The sequence below is a fragment of the Aotus nancymaae genome, unplaced genomic scaffold, assembly GCF_030222135.1.
Source record: "Aotus nancymaae isolate 86718 unplaced genomic scaffold, 86718_ANA_hifiasm-v0.15.2.pri h1tg000064l_1, whole genome shotgun sequence".
Taxonomy (NCBI): Eukaryota; Metazoa; Chordata; class Mammalia; order Primates; family Aotidae; genus Aotus; species Aotus nancymaae.
In genome coordinates this window covers 33,727,989-33,742,096 of record NW_026988479.1, presented here as the reverse complement: position 1 = coordinate 33,742,096, position 14,108 = coordinate 33,727,989, and the positions used below count along the sequence as shown (strand labels likewise).

Sequence of the window (14,108 nt, the reverse complement as noted above, 5' to 3'; positions counted from 1 at the left end):
CAGGCCTGAGACTCTTCCTGCAGCACTCAGAGGAGGGTGGGGCTTAGGGACCCAGAAGCATGGCAAGGGACTCGCCCTCCCCTCCAAGGGACTCCAGATGGGTGTCCTCTCCAGCCTGTCCTTCCCCTGGGGCAAGAAGCAGAGGCAGCTTCCCCAGGGGCCAGCCCCACCTGAGGATCCCTCACAGGACTCCTCCGGCCAGTGGTGCTCTGATCCCATCCTGGGCACTCTTGCTGTGCTCCTCGGCAACCACCAGCTGGGGCTTTAGAAGGGGGCTGGGCCCACCCACAGAGGCTGTGGTCTGTAGCCGCTCATCCCTTTTTTTTTTTTTTTTTGAGACAGTCTCGCTCTGTTGCCAGGCGCCAGGCTGGAGTGCAGAGGTGCGATCTGGGCTCACCGCAACCTCCACCTCCTGGGTTCAAGCAATACTCCTGCCTCAGCCTCCCGAGTAGCTGGGACTACAGGCGCGTGCCACCACGCCCAGCTAATTTTTGTATATTTAATAGAGATGGGATTTCACCATGTTGGCCAGGATGGTCTCGATCTCTTGACCTCGTGATCTGCCCGCCTCGGCATCCCAAAGTGCTGGAATTACAGGCATGAGCCACCGCGCCCGGTACTCATCCCCATTTTTACATTACTGGTTTGCTTGTTTTGTTTTTTGAGACAGGATCTCACCATGTCACCCAGGCTAGAGTGCAGTGGCAAAATCATGGCTCACTGCAGCCTCCACCTTCCAGGTTCAAGCCATCTTCCTGCCTCAGCTTCCTGAGTTACTGGGGCTACAGGCACATACCACCACACCCGACTAATTTCTGTCATTTTTTGTAGAGATGGAGTCTCATGATGTTGCCTAGGCTGGTCTGGAGCTCTTGAACTCAAGCGATCCTCTTGGTTTGGCCTCCCAAAGTGCTGGGATTACAGGCTTGAGCCACCGTGCCCAGCTGGCCTTAAATTTTTTTGTTTGTAGAGACGGAGAATAGGGAAAGGGAGGTTTCGCTATGTTGCCCAGGCTGGTCTTGAACTCCCTGCCTCCAGTGATCCTCCCGCTGGGCCTCTCAAAGAGCGGGGATTGCAGGTGCACACTGGGCCAGCGGCCCCCTCTGGCGGGAGAGGAGGGCGTGGCCGGGGGCGTGGTCGCGGGCGGGGCGGCATGACGCGCGCGTCGCAGATCCCGGAAGCGGTGTCAGATGCTGGGGAGCCGGGCGGGCGGGCGCGGTGGCGGCGGGCGGCGGGGGGGGACTTGTTGTTCTTCGCGAAGTCTGAGCCCGAGCGCCAGGCGGCGGCGGCCGAGGGGAGCGCGAGAGTGAGCGTCGGCGCGAGGACAGCGCGTGCCCGCGAGGAGCCGCCGCGCGCCCGCGCCACCCGCGCGACGCCAGGTGAGGGGCGGCGGGGCGGCCGGGCAGCCGGGCGGGAGCGCGGGGCCGGGCCTCCTGGCCGCTGAGTCACAGCCGTCCGGGGGTGGCGGAGCCGGGTGCGTAGGGCCCGAGACTCCCATGCGGCCCACGGGGCGGCCCGCGCACCTGCCCAGGTGGGTCCCGCCCCGCAGGCCGAGGGGGCTTCCCCGGGCCCGGCGCCGGAACGCGAGGCTCCCTCCCCAGAGCGTGCCTCCCGGGCCATGCTTGCTGTGCCCGGGGCCCTGGGGCGTGGACACCAGACATAGGGGAACTGGGGTCCCCGTGGGGCGGGGGCGCGCACCGGGCCCGCGCCTTCACACCTGCGGGGGGCGGGGCGGGCGCCACGTGCGGGCGGCGCGGGGAGGGCGCGGGCGCGGGCGCGTGGATTCCCCGCGGCTTCCGCCCCAGCGTGGCTTCCGCGTGCTCCTTGGCCTGTCCCCCGCGCTTCCTCCTCGTGACTGGCGGCGCTCCGGCCCAATGGCAGGACCCACGCGCGCCCGGGGACGGGCTGGGGGTAACCGAGTCTCCCCAGAGGCGGGGTCCTGGGACTGGTGTAGCTCTCAGCTGCCCACCTGCGGGGGGGGTGCGGGAAGGAAGGCCTTGCGGGAGGCGGGAAGGGGCAGGTGACAGTGGCCCCAAGGCGCGGATCCTTTTGCCCACGTGTGGGGCAGGGGCTCAGGCCTCTTCCAGCTCCCACTGCATGGGTTCTTCTGTGCCTCTGTCAAGTTCAGGAAACTGTGTGTCTGTGACTGTGTGTGTGTGTGTGTGTGTGTGTGTGTGTCTCCGTCTCCGTGTCTCCACAGCCTCTAGATCCTAGGGGGTGGGAGGAGGTGCCACCGAGGAACCCAGAAAGCCAGGACCCGGCCTGGCCTTGGCCCTTGACCTGGGTCTGCCTGGGGCACAGCAGTGGACCTGCGCTGTGCTGCGTTCTCCTGCTCACGCCCGGTGTGTTCTCAGGGCCTCCCGTGTGCCTCTCCCCGGTCCTGTGCCCCTGAGCATGCTGTTGCTTGCTTCTTAACGCGGCTTTTGTAGCCGAGGCAGAAATCAGATCCACTCACCATTCATTCACCAAGTGACCCACAGGCAGCCAGCCGCTCTCTGGCCAGGTGCCTGGCCTCAGGAAGATCCTGAGACTCAAACCCCCCAACCCCTGCCGGACACCGTGGGTTGGGGATATCTGTGTGGGATAGGGATATCTGGTTGGGCTCCGGCACAGCCCTTCTCGCTGCTCTGATTCTCCAGGGTGGGCTTCTAGGTCTCTTGACTGGTGTTGAGGTTTCAGCGTGTGTTGTAAGGGGATCTCCAAGACAGAGGGGGGTGCATGGTGCAGCTTCTCCAAGCCCAGCACCTTCAGGGACTTGGAGCGTTAAAAGAGCTGTGGGTGGGGTCTGGAGAGTGTGGGTGGGCTGTGCAGGTGGCTGGGATACACCTGCACCCTATTTGGGCATTAGCACCATTTATGAGACTGTCTCCCCTCCTTAGGTAACCCAGCAGGAATGTGTGAGTTTGACCTTGGTAGAGAGAGTCTACTTTTAAAACTAGACCTCTCATTATTCCAAAATAAGACATTTATTCAAGCAAAAACACAAACCAGGCTTCTCCTGCCTTTTAGCCTTGAACTCAGCCAGAGCTTAGAGGGGCTGGTTCCCTGCAGTGTTGTTGACTCCCCAGGTGCCAGTAAATGGGGGGAGCCAGAGTTTACCGAGGGTCGGGGCTCTCGGGGCGCCAGCCTTTCTGTGCTGCTGTTTTGGGCCACTCTGTCTACAAGGCGCGTGCTTTGACCCACGGGGCTCACCGATGGCTATGGCGTTTGTTTACAGTCTCTGGCAAAGCTGTTTACCACCCAGACCGAGAAGAAGTTGTGCCTGTTCCTGTCCCAGCTGTTTCTGAGTCTAAAGGTTTCTGGAGTGGACTTTCTGGGTTTCGGGTCCAGTCCACACGGGAAATGGAAATCTGGCCAGCTGGGAGAACGCTCCGTGTGGCTGCCTCTCCACAGTAAACAGTGACTCACCGCTCCGTCCCCACCCTCCCTGCCCTCCGAGAATGGAAGATGCTTTCCCCTGCTATTTATTTTTGCTTTTTATAAGTCACAGACTCGTCATGTTTCCGCTTTCTTGCAGTTTCAGGAAACTGGGAGTGTCGTCTTAAAATCGGAGTTTAGAGCAGGTACACATGAACCTGAATGGCCACACGCCCCGCCCTGATCGGCCACTCTAGATGAGGAAACCCAGGCTGTGACATCTGCTGGCCTGGCCCCAGGGCCGGTGGGGTCTGGTCTAGAGCCTGCCTGCTTCTCCACGCTGTGCGTCAGGCGCGTTGGGGAAGGTATTGGGGTGGAGGCTGCCCTCTCCCTGCCCTCCCGTGTGGGGCTGGCTCATCTCATGCAGTGGGGGTCATGTAGGGTGTAGGAAAGACATGCTCCCTGCTTGTAAGGAGCTCACCATGCTGTGGGGAGGCCCCCTGTCCCCAGAAGGATCTAGAACCAGGCCTTGGTAGAGGGTGTTTGCCTACATGAGAGGCAAATGGAGAATGTTTCTGGAAGAAGCAGGGCTTGAGGGTGGGCAGGAACCACGTGCTCAGTGCAGATGATGGGGGGATCAGAAACCTGCCACGGCATTGGGGTGGGGGAGTTGGGGTTCGGGAGGAACCCCAAGCCTGTGTTGCTGTGTGTGGGGCACCAGGATCAGGGTGAGGGCATCCCATTTGGCCAAAGCTGTGGTCCAGTTAAGAGAAGTTGGAGGCCCAAGCCAGGGCAGGTGCTATGGGTTCGGGCAGGCAATGCTTGGGGACTGGGATCAAGCCAGGTCTGTGAGTGGACAAGGAAAGGAGAGAGGGTTGGGGCCACACCACTGAATGATGCAGTTGGGGGCTGGGGGGGTGTCTGGGCCCCCTGGAATGCCCCTGGTTGTACTTGGAGGCTGGAGGAGCTGGGTAAAGCCCCAGGGCGGTTGGGGAAGAACAGGATGCTGATGGGGAGCAGAGGCTGAGGACAGGAGGAGGGTATGGGAGCCAGGGTGGGGACTGGAGCGGGTGCGGTGTGTTCTGCAGTTTGCTCTCTGCTGCTGCAGCTGCCTGAGTCACCTCTGGATGTAGCGGGATGACACAGCTTCCTCGGACTGCAAATGCAAGGTGACCAGACGTCCTCCAAACTGGGCTGACAGTTGTGGCTTGCTAGAGGGCGGCCAGCTAGGGCCAGGCTGCAGGCTGGTGTGGGCCGGGCTAGGGGTGCCCCACAAGCGGGGTGCCTCCCGCATGCTGAGGGGGGCTGTGTCCAGAACGGCTGGACCGTGGGGGCCCTCGCAGTCTAGGACCTCATCCTCAGTAGGATGGGTGTCTGGCTGGTCTCTGGGACCAGCCAGGGCTGCAGTTAGTCGGTTGATACCTGTTTGACAGGCGCCCACTGGGTACCAGCACCACAGTGACCCCACCTACCCTTGTGGTCCACTGTGGGGGGTGCCTGCCTTGGGATCTCTTGCTGAAAGGCTCCCGGTAGAGGCTGGCACGCCCTGGGTGGCCTCTGGTTTTGTGGATTGCACCTGTCGTGGGAGTCACGGGTGAGGGAGGGTGGGAGTGCAGCTGCTGATGTGCCTCTGGATGAACCCGAGCCTCTCGCACAGGACGCTCATCCTCCGTTCCTGGGCTGCCTCCGGCCCCTCCTCCCTCTCCTGCATCCCACATCCTTCTAGACCGGTAGATAATGGAAGAGGAAGGGCCACTCTGTCTCGGTCAGACTGGCTGGGCAGCTGAGGGGATGGAGCATGGAGTCTCCGTTATCATTCACTCCTTGGGAAAGAGCAGGTGACCCATCCAGAGCCCCTGTGCTGGCCTCAGAGAGTGAGCGGTGGCATCCTGTCATCCGGGAAGAATCAGAGCCCTGAAGCTTTGAAATCCCTGTCTCCATGGGCATCCTCGCCCGGGACTGTTCAGAGGGGTCATCCAGCCCTCACCTGCCCTACTCACTTTGTTCTCTCTCTCTCTCTTTTTTTTTTTTTTATTAAGAGACAGCATCTTACTCTGTCACTCAAGCTGCTGGAGTGTGGTGGTGCAATCACAGCTCACTGCAACCTTGGCTTCCCGGCTCAAGCAAACCTCTCACCTCAGCCTCCCGAGTAGCTGGGACCATAGGCGTGTCCCAGCTATTAAAAATAGCCATCACACCCGGCTATTAAAAAAAAATTTTTTCTTTGTCTATAGAGACAGGGCCTTGCTATGTTGCCCAGGCTAGTCTAAAACTACTGGGCTCAAGCATTCGGCCTCCAGAGGTGTTGAGATTCCAGGCAAGGACCACCGTGCCCAGTCCCAACTTCATGGATAAAGTGTTCCCTCGTGGACCCCAAAGGTGGTCCTTCTCAGCTTGTGCCAGCACACCAAGAGATGTCAGGGCTGTCAACCCCTCACTGAGCGGGGTCGGACCCATGGGTGACCAGTGAATATTTGCTGGGATTTAAAAAGTTAAAAATGGCTGGGCATGGTGGCTCACGCCTGTAATCCCAACACTTTGGGAGGCTGAGGCGGGAGGATCACTTGAGCCCAGGAGCTTGAGACCAGCCTAGGCAGCATGGTGAGACCCTGCCTCTAGAAAAAAATTTAAAATTCTCTGGGTGTAGTGGTGCCCACCTGTAGTTCCAGCTGCTCGGGAGGCTGAAGCAGGAGGATTGCTTGAGCCCAGGAGGCCTGCAGTGGGCCATAATCGCACCGCTGCACTCCAGCCTGGGTGACAGAGCGAGAGCTTGTCTCTAAAGTGAAAATCAAAAGGTAAAACATGACTCTCCGGTTGCTGAGGTGGCTGCCTGGACTCACCTGCTCCTGAGAGGGCAGTTCTGGATGGCTGACCCTGGGCTGCCTGCCCTGCCTGCCGGAGGCCTGGGCTCCAGATCCTCATCCTCTACAAGGTTCCTCCTTGGCGGAGCTGCCCTGCCCTGCGCTTTATGGAGCCCAGACCCTCGGTCTGGATCCTGAATGGAAGCGTCCCGGCTCCATCACTTATTCCCAGCTGCAGCCGTAGGAGTCACCTCTGTCTGAGGCTGCTGGCGGTTCCTTTTCCTTTATTTTTTATTTATTTATTTTTTGAGACAGAGTCTCACCCTGTCATCCAGGCTGGAGTGCAATAGCACGATCTCAGCTCACTGCAACCTCCACCTCCCCAGGTTCAGGCGGTTCTCCTGCCTCAGTCTCCTCAGTAGCTGGGATTACAGGCACCTGCCACTGTGCCTGGCTAGTGTTTGTATTTTTAGTAGAGACAAGGTTTCACCATGGCCAGGCTGGTCTTGAACTTTTGACCCCGTGATCCACCCACCTCGTCTTCTCAAAGTGCTGAGATTATAGGCGTGAGCCACTGTGCCCAGCCTCCTTTTCCTTTAGAGAAAATGATTTCCCCCGCTTAGCTTTGTTTAGATGTACGTCACGTTGAGTTGTCTGGCTTTGCGTTGAAAGCCCTTCCTCTTCCATCAGAAAACCAGTCACATAAAAGGTGTTCCAGGTTATAGGTGGTGCCGGAGAACTTTGCTGCCAGGGACGGGGGTTGAGGGTGAGCGGGGGTGATCGCTGCACCCTTTACCTAGGTCAGCGGTTAGGACCCCATAGCAGAAACTCAGACCCGCCTACCCAGGCCCCCAGCTGTGGCGCTGACCACTGCGCTTCTCGGGTGACTCTACGGAAACCCAGAGGAGCTCAGGGGCATCAGGGGCATGTGTGGCAGTGCTGGCGTTTTGTTAGCTGATAGTCGTAAGACAGAATGCCAGGGCCTCGCTCCTTGGGGGTGCTGGGGAGGAGCTTGGCTGCACCGCTGCCCAGGTGCTGATGCAGTAGCCCCTGCCTTGGGCCCCAGGTAGCGGGAAGCCGGTGTCGCGGGTGTCTTTGGGACCCCAGGCACGCTCTTCCCCTGGCATGATACCCTAAGGCTGCGTCTCTGGCCCTGTGGAGGGAGCCCTTTCTACGTGTGCTCTGGCAGACCTTGAGGCTGTGTGAGGTTGAACGGTTCACAAAACCCCTTTTTATGGCAGTCATCATTTTTAGATGAGTTGCTTTAGAAACTTTTTTGTGCATGCAAAACTCTTCTCTGAATCTCCTCCCAAAAACAAGCTGTCGATTTCCTTGCCTCTGATGTTTAAGGCAACTTTAGGTTAATGCTACTTGGATTTATCTTGTGTGTGGTGTGGAGAGGTAGGCACCAGAGCATCCCATCCATGCTGGGTTCTTGAGAGAAGCTTCGACACTTGGCTGGCCCGTCCCTTCTGTGTCGCCTCTCGGGGGTTGGCTACAGAGGCTTGTGGCTTGTCCAGGCTTCCTCGGCAGAGCAGAGTTGTGACCTGCCCAAGGAAGTGCGGGGCGAGCTTGTGAGTACAGCGTCGAGGCTGCCCGGGACCCCTGCCTCCCCCAGGTCTCTAGTTCCTCGGAGGGGCCCAGTGCAGGTGTGCCCTAAAGCACTGGGGACATGAGGGGAGCGAAGCTGTGCTCTAGCAGCCTTGGCGACCTTGACCTTGTAGAAGTCGTCAACTGCCCCTCCTGGGGTCGCCACCGGCTCCTGTTCGCCTCCGTGACATCACAGGCGTCCCGGGAAGCCTCTCCTTAGTGGAAGGATCTCCACGCTGAACTCTGCCCCGGGTACCCAGCCGAGCCCTGCACGTCACCGTGGGTCTGGCCAGACGGCCCTGTCCCTGGGACCTTCCTTTTCTGCCCAGCTGTGCTGCTACGGCGGGCAGGGGGCCCGGGGGCCTGGGAGCGGGTCCTTGCTGGGTGGGAGGCCGGGGTGTGTGGGAATGCGCGAGGCTCTGTAAACATCTGGTGACTCACCACATAGCTATGTTGTGGCCGGCCTGTGCACTGACGTGCTCACAGCAGAGCTGGAAGCGGTGCCCGCGGCCCCTCCCTCTGACATGGAAAAGTTTCTCATGGTGCTCCCAGCCGCAGGCATCTACAGGTCCCCACGGTGGCTGAGGCAGCCGAGCCCCAGCTTCTCCACTGTCAAACTTGCCCCAGGGCGGGTGCAGAGGAGCCCGGAGCCCACCTGGCCTTCTCCAGGACCGGCTGGTGTCGTCCTGTGCCGTCTACGTCAGTGTCCTGAGAGCAGCTGGCCTTGGCAAGGGCGGCGGGCTCCGCAGCCTGGTGTGGGACCGTCTCGCCTGTGCAGTCCTCTGGTTGTAGGGTGGGTGGGCTGCAGGGGTGGGACCCCAGTCGGAGGCAGGGCTGGAAGGTGGAGCGATTTGGGCCCAAGGGGTCCCTGGCACAGGGTGGGGGGTCCTGGGCTAGCAGGGAGGGCAGGATGGGATCACCCCCCCCCACAGTGCCCATGTCCAGTGGAGGTGTTGCCCAAGGACACCGCTCACCACCATGTGCCACTCTCATGTTCCTTCTGCGGTAACCTGTGTCTGGTATTTGGGGTGTGGGAGTGGGTGCTGTGAACCCTTGTCCTACAAGCAGCCCCACACCCTCCGCCCGCCTGTCCCAGCTGCGGGGTACGAATGAGTTTGTTTACTGCCTGCCAGCCTCGTGATGTCTGTGCAGCCTGACCTGAAGTTAGGATCATTTTTTGGGCTTCTCGGTTTCCATGACGACCATGAGGGCTGGCTCAGTCCCAAGGTCGCCATGGCAACTATCGGAGGGATCATGCCGGGGATGCTTTGGCTGGGTTTTTCATGAATGATTAGAATGTGTGACACAATGCAGACGTGAGGACGGCGGGGGCGGCGACGGGGACGGCTCCCGCCAGACAGTCTAACGCTCGGCAAGGCGGTGGCTCCCCACCTCCCAGGTCTCTGACTGCGGTGCCTGACCCGCTGCCCCTCAGCGGCCCTACATCCCCTTGGGCTGCAGGGTCCTCACTCGGGGGCAGCTTAGGTGGAGGTGGTGATGTCACAGCCACAGCGGCTGGGGCCGTGGTAGGTGACCCGTGGCCTGCGGGGAGGGTGGAGTGGGAAGGCGGCTGGGGCCTCACCCAGTCCCACCTTGGGGGAAACTGGCGATGGCAGGGGCTCCCCAGAGGCCCCTTCTCAGGGATCCAGGCTGCATCCGGAGCACTGGAGTCTTTGCCAGGGTAGGGTCGCTGTCCAGCGGGGCCTTGGGGCCAGCACAGCCGTCTTGGGAGAGGGAGGTTTTGCCAGTGGTCACTTTGGTCTTCGGGATGGAGCACTTTGTGTCGCGCAGGTGCAGACGTCTTGTCTGACCTCAGGGAGAGTCAGAGCAGGAAGCAGCCACTGCTGGCACCTGCTGGCCACCCCACAGCGCCGGTGGCCATGGCCCAGGCCCACAGGGCAGCAGGGGGCTGCATGTGGTTATTAGGCTCTGGGGTGGGGGTCCCAGCCACTCTTCGGACTGTGCTAGAGCGTAAGGTGTGGCCAGGCCACCTCCTGGAACCCTGGGCAGAGACAGAAGCTGGGCCAGGATGCCCTGGGGAGCCCCTCAGGATGGGCCGGGATGGTGCCCCGTCTTGTTTTCAGGGTGCTGTGATCATCCATCCCAGGCTGAGGAGGTCCCTGCATGGGAGGCGGCCGCCCCATCCTGCACCTCCGGCCCTGACCTGTGCTGGCTTCTCTGCTTGCCTGTGTTTTCCAGCTACGAGTTCCAGAGAGCTCTGTCCTGGTGACTGTGCCCAGGTTATGACGACTAATCCCAAACCGAACAAGGCATTAAAGGTAAGGCTGGCTCCAGGCAGGCCCCATCTCAAACACAGGCGTGGGAAAGGCCCCCCAGCTTGACACCCTGGCTTCCCAGGACTGTCCTGAGCCTGTGATGGAGGCCTCTCTGTTGTCAGGAAGAGGTGGGGTGCTATGTCTGGGGGATGTTCACAGGAGAGGTGGGGTCAGGATCGGGGACTATGGCCCCAGGAGATGACTCCCAGGCTGTGGGCTTGGTAGGGTCTGATGCCTACCCGACAGGGCTGTATCCCCACTGGGCACTACTGCATGAGCTAATCCCCCCGCTCCAGGTGTGAGCAGTGTGGCCTCATCCTCCCACTCCAGGTGTGGGCAGCGTGGCCTCTGGTGAATGGGATGCTCCAGCTCCCAGGGCCTGAGCCCATCTGTGCCCGGCGCTTCCCGCCTCTGCAACAGCGCATGCCTGTGAACCAGCTCAGTCCCAGTAGCAGAACGTATGTGCTCTGGGTCCTTGCGGGCTCTGAGGCTGTCAGTAACCAGGAGTGACCAGTGTCACCGCTGGCTTTTCCCATTCAGAAAGGGTCCCATGGGGCCACAGCCAACATGTGGGCTGCCTGCGTGCATGGCGTCTTGCGGTCTGAAGGCCAGCCCCGAGAGCGTGCGGGCATGCAGGGGTACCACTGGGTCCCTGACCATGCCGGTGCTGGTCCCAGGCGGGCACCCTGCGTTCTCCTGCCACTGACCCTGCACTGTGGCCCCACAGGTCAAGAAGGAGGTGGGCGAGAACGCCCCGGTGCTCAGTGACGATGAGCTGGTGTCCATGTCAGTGCGGGAGCTGAACCAGCACCTGCGGGGCCTCACCAAGGAAGAGGTGACCCGTCTGAAGCAGCGGCGGCGCACGCTCAAGAACCGTGGCTACGCGGCCAGCTGCCGCATCAAGCGGGTGACGCAGAAGGAGGAGCTGGAGCGGCAGCGCGTGGAGCTGCAGCAGGAGGTGGAGAAGCTGGCGCGTGAGAACAGCAGCATGCGGCTGGAGCTGGATGCGCTGCGCTCCAAGTACGAGGCACTGCAGACCTTCGCACGCACCGTGGCCCGCGGGCCCGTGGCACCCTCCAAGGTGGCCACCACCAGTGTCATCACCATCGTCAAGTCCGCCGAGCTCTCCTCCACCTCCGTACCCTTCTCGGCCGCCTCATAGTGCCTGCCAGAGGCAGGGGGCGGCGGGCAGGCGAGCAGGGTCACACCCCTCAAGCCTGTCACTGGGACGCACTTTCAACATCCAAGTCCAAGAGCAGGCCCCTCAGGTGCAGGCAGCTCAAGCCGGGATGAAACTATGGTGCAGGGTGAGGAGTGGGCTCCGGTGAGCCCGCCGGTCCACATGCACGCACACGCACCCACTCACGCCTGCCCCCGGCTCCCTGCAGGATGTGTCCGTGTGTGGGAATTGGTGTCTTGTGCCCGTGGGAGTCGGGTTGGATCGACGGAAAGGCCTTCGGGAAGTTCCGCTGTCCCCTGCAGGGGCTGCCAGGAGACACGGCCCCAGAAGTCAGGCCCCTGTGGCTGGGTCAGCGTGCGGCTCGTCTTCCACTCCTGCCGTGAACAGCTATCAACACCTGTCCTGCCACAGCCCTCCAGCTGGTGCGGGGGCCCCTTGCTGCCCTGACCAATTCCACAGCCCCTGCGGAGGGGCGTGGATGGTGCGTCCGTCCTTCCAGCTGTCCTGTTGGAGTGGCTGTGACCTGCTTCTGCCTTAGCAGGGGCCTGCGGGAGTGGGCACAGTGTGGGAAGCCGCCTGCGTGGGGTGGCATGTCTGTGTGTGCACACGGGTGTGTGCAGGCACACCTGGCATCACAGCACTGGGGCTGAGGGGGGCAGCTTGCTGGCGTTCACCAAGGGAGGGCCTGTGGGCACACATGGCAGAGACTGGCTCATATGTTGTGAGGTCTCCTCTGTGCTCTGGTGATCGGAGGAGATCGCATAGCGCAGAAGCCCCCTGCCCACGGGAGCTGGCCGCCCAGACACGGAACCCGCAGGCTGTCAGATCTTGGTGGAGACAGGAAGGCGCATCCCATCAGGTGACAGTGAGCAGGACTCAGGATCTGTGTCCTGGAGCTGCTTCTCACCAGCTGTGGTCAGTGCAGGGGGAATGAGGAGGTCTTTTGGGGACCTAAGGAGGGGGTGCAGCCTGGGGGATGTTGGTGGATGTGGACGTGGAGGTGGGAGGGAGGAAGTCTTGTGGAGTGGCGGAGTAGGCAGGAGCTGTGTGCGAGAGCGGGTGGAGAGCCTTCAGGGGCAGGACCAGGACGCGGCTCGGTTGTAGAGGAGCTTGGGAGTGAGCCTGGTGCTCCGGAGGGCACAGTGGGCTGGGTGGTGGCAGGCACCAGGCCAGGAGAGCCTCATGGATGTGGTTCCCGCGTGCAGACCCCCAGGAGCACAGCCATGGGCTACAGGCCCTCAGCACTCAGTCCTCATCCGGAGCCTTCGCCTGCTCCTCCTTCCCAGAGCACCGGGGCACCAGCGGGGTTGGCATTCCACCTTGGGCTTCCTTTCCTGGAGAGCCGCTTGAGGGTCCCTCCTGTGACTGGGGCCTCCACGGCGGGAGCCGGGGGATCGCAGAGCCCCTGCCTGGGGGAGCTGGCAGATGCGAGCCCCCATCTGGGGCTGCCACGTAGGACATGCAAGCTGGTGCCTGGGGCCCTGACTCCCTCTCAGTGGCCCCTGCCCACCTGGTAACACCCCCCATCAGCTGCAGAGCCCCGGCTAGTGCCAGCCACACTGGGAGGTCGCAGGACAGGCAGCCCCAGGGCTGCGACTTGGTTCTGCATCTACTGTTAGAAGTGAGCGGGAATCTGCAGGCCGGCCAGGGCCACCGGGTCCCAACAGAGCAAAGGGCTGCACGTTCCCAAACAGCTGTTGTCCCCGTGGCCGTGGTAGGTAATCCATATTGGATATCATAAGGACCAGGGGGATATTTAAAGAGAGAAACAGAAAATATATAGAGATATAAAATTATATTCACAGTTTATCTACAGATTTTTCGTAACAATCTTTGTTTTCCAGTTTGATACTGTAAATCTATCAGCAGAGCTGCGGGCGCGGGCGCGGGCACGGTGGGAGTTGGGAGCCCCAGGCCGCCTGCCGTCCTCCTCTGTCTTCCCACGGACCACACCAGGCCACTGGGCCCCACAGGACAGGCCACAGCGGGTGGCCGGTTCTGTCCCGTCTTGAGGTTCTTGGGATTCACCTCTTGTGGGCCGTGGGCGTCTACCTGCCCTTGGCCTGCGGTGCTTTGCCAGAGAGGGGACTCCACGCCCCCGGCCCCCAGGGTGGACGGAGCCCGTCACCATCCAGGGCCGGGCCAGGGAAGGACGGCGTGCTCTGCTTTTCCTTCCAGATTGTTGAAATTTCATTGTCATGATTTAATATATGGATTTTTTTATTTAAAAGACAAAGGCCTCTTTGTCGAGTGGGTTTGTTTTCTGTCTCCGTGCCTCCGGCTTCCCAAAGAGATCCAGGTCTTCACGTTTCCCAGGCGTGGGGACTCCTGCCCCCGCCTCCACACCGCCTCACCCTGGCCTCTGTGCTACTGGGCAGTTCCATTTCAATATTTATTTTTGTGTTGCTTTTTATCATGATATAAATTATTGAGAACAGATCACATGTGGGCCCGTGTCTGGCCGCCGCCGCCCTGCCCCATCCCTGCAGCCACCACCTAATTTATTGCCATGCGTCCTGCTGCTGTGACCGCTTTTGTACCTTTGCAATAAAGAATTTTCTGGTTTCAGACCCTTGCGTCGTGTAGTTGGTGCTTTCAGCTGGGGCTTTCTTGGGCCAAGAACCACTCCCCCATCCCAGGAGACCCCACCTGTCCCTCACCAGGGAGGGTCAGGGTCAGGATGTGGGTACCACGTGTAAGTGGGTTTCTCAGACTGCCAGCCCCTGACTGTGACGCTGGGACAGCCACAGGGGAGGTGCCGGTCAGGTGGCCACATCCTGGGCCTGGTCTCTGAGGGTTAAGCTGCAGTCCTGAGCATCTCTGTCTGCTCCACCCGGAGCCTCCTGTCCAGGCAGCCTCTCTCTTCCAGTGAAGGAGCAGAAAGCAGCGCGGCGATCAGCGTCC

The 14,108-nt window shown here is 61.0% G+C and overlaps 1 protein-coding gene and 1 pseudogene across 5 annotated transcripts; both read left to right on the top strand.

Moving 5' to 3' along the window:
• The first annotated feature begins 1,047 nt into the window (after window positions 1–1,047).
• Window positions 1,048–13,774, top strand: MAFK (MAF bZIP transcription factor K). 5 transcript variants are annotated; one of them, XM_021668817.2, is made up of 3 exons: window positions 1,048–1,078; window positions 9,948–10,027; window positions 10,752–13,774. In XM_021668817.2, the coding sequence occupies exons 2-3, from the start codon at window positions 9,992–9,994 to the stop codon at window positions 11,184–11,186; spliced, it is 471 nt and encodes a 156-aa protein (XP_021524492.2). In that variant the 5' UTR covers window positions 1,048–1,078; window positions 9,948–9,991; the 3' UTR covers window positions 11,187–13,774. The 5 variants fall into 5 exon arrangements, with proteins under 5 accessions (XP_021524492.2, XP_021524491.2, XP_064222695.1 ...); XM_021668816.2 differs by lacking the exon at window positions 1,048–1,078 and adding an exon at window positions 1,186–1,379; XM_064366625.1 differs by lacking the exon at window positions 1,048–1,078 and adding an exon at window positions 1,998–3,563.
• On the top strand, window positions 11,322–13,774 carry LOC105729924 (uncharacterized; annotated as a pseudogene).
• Window positions 13,775–14,108: the final 334 nt, after the last annotated feature.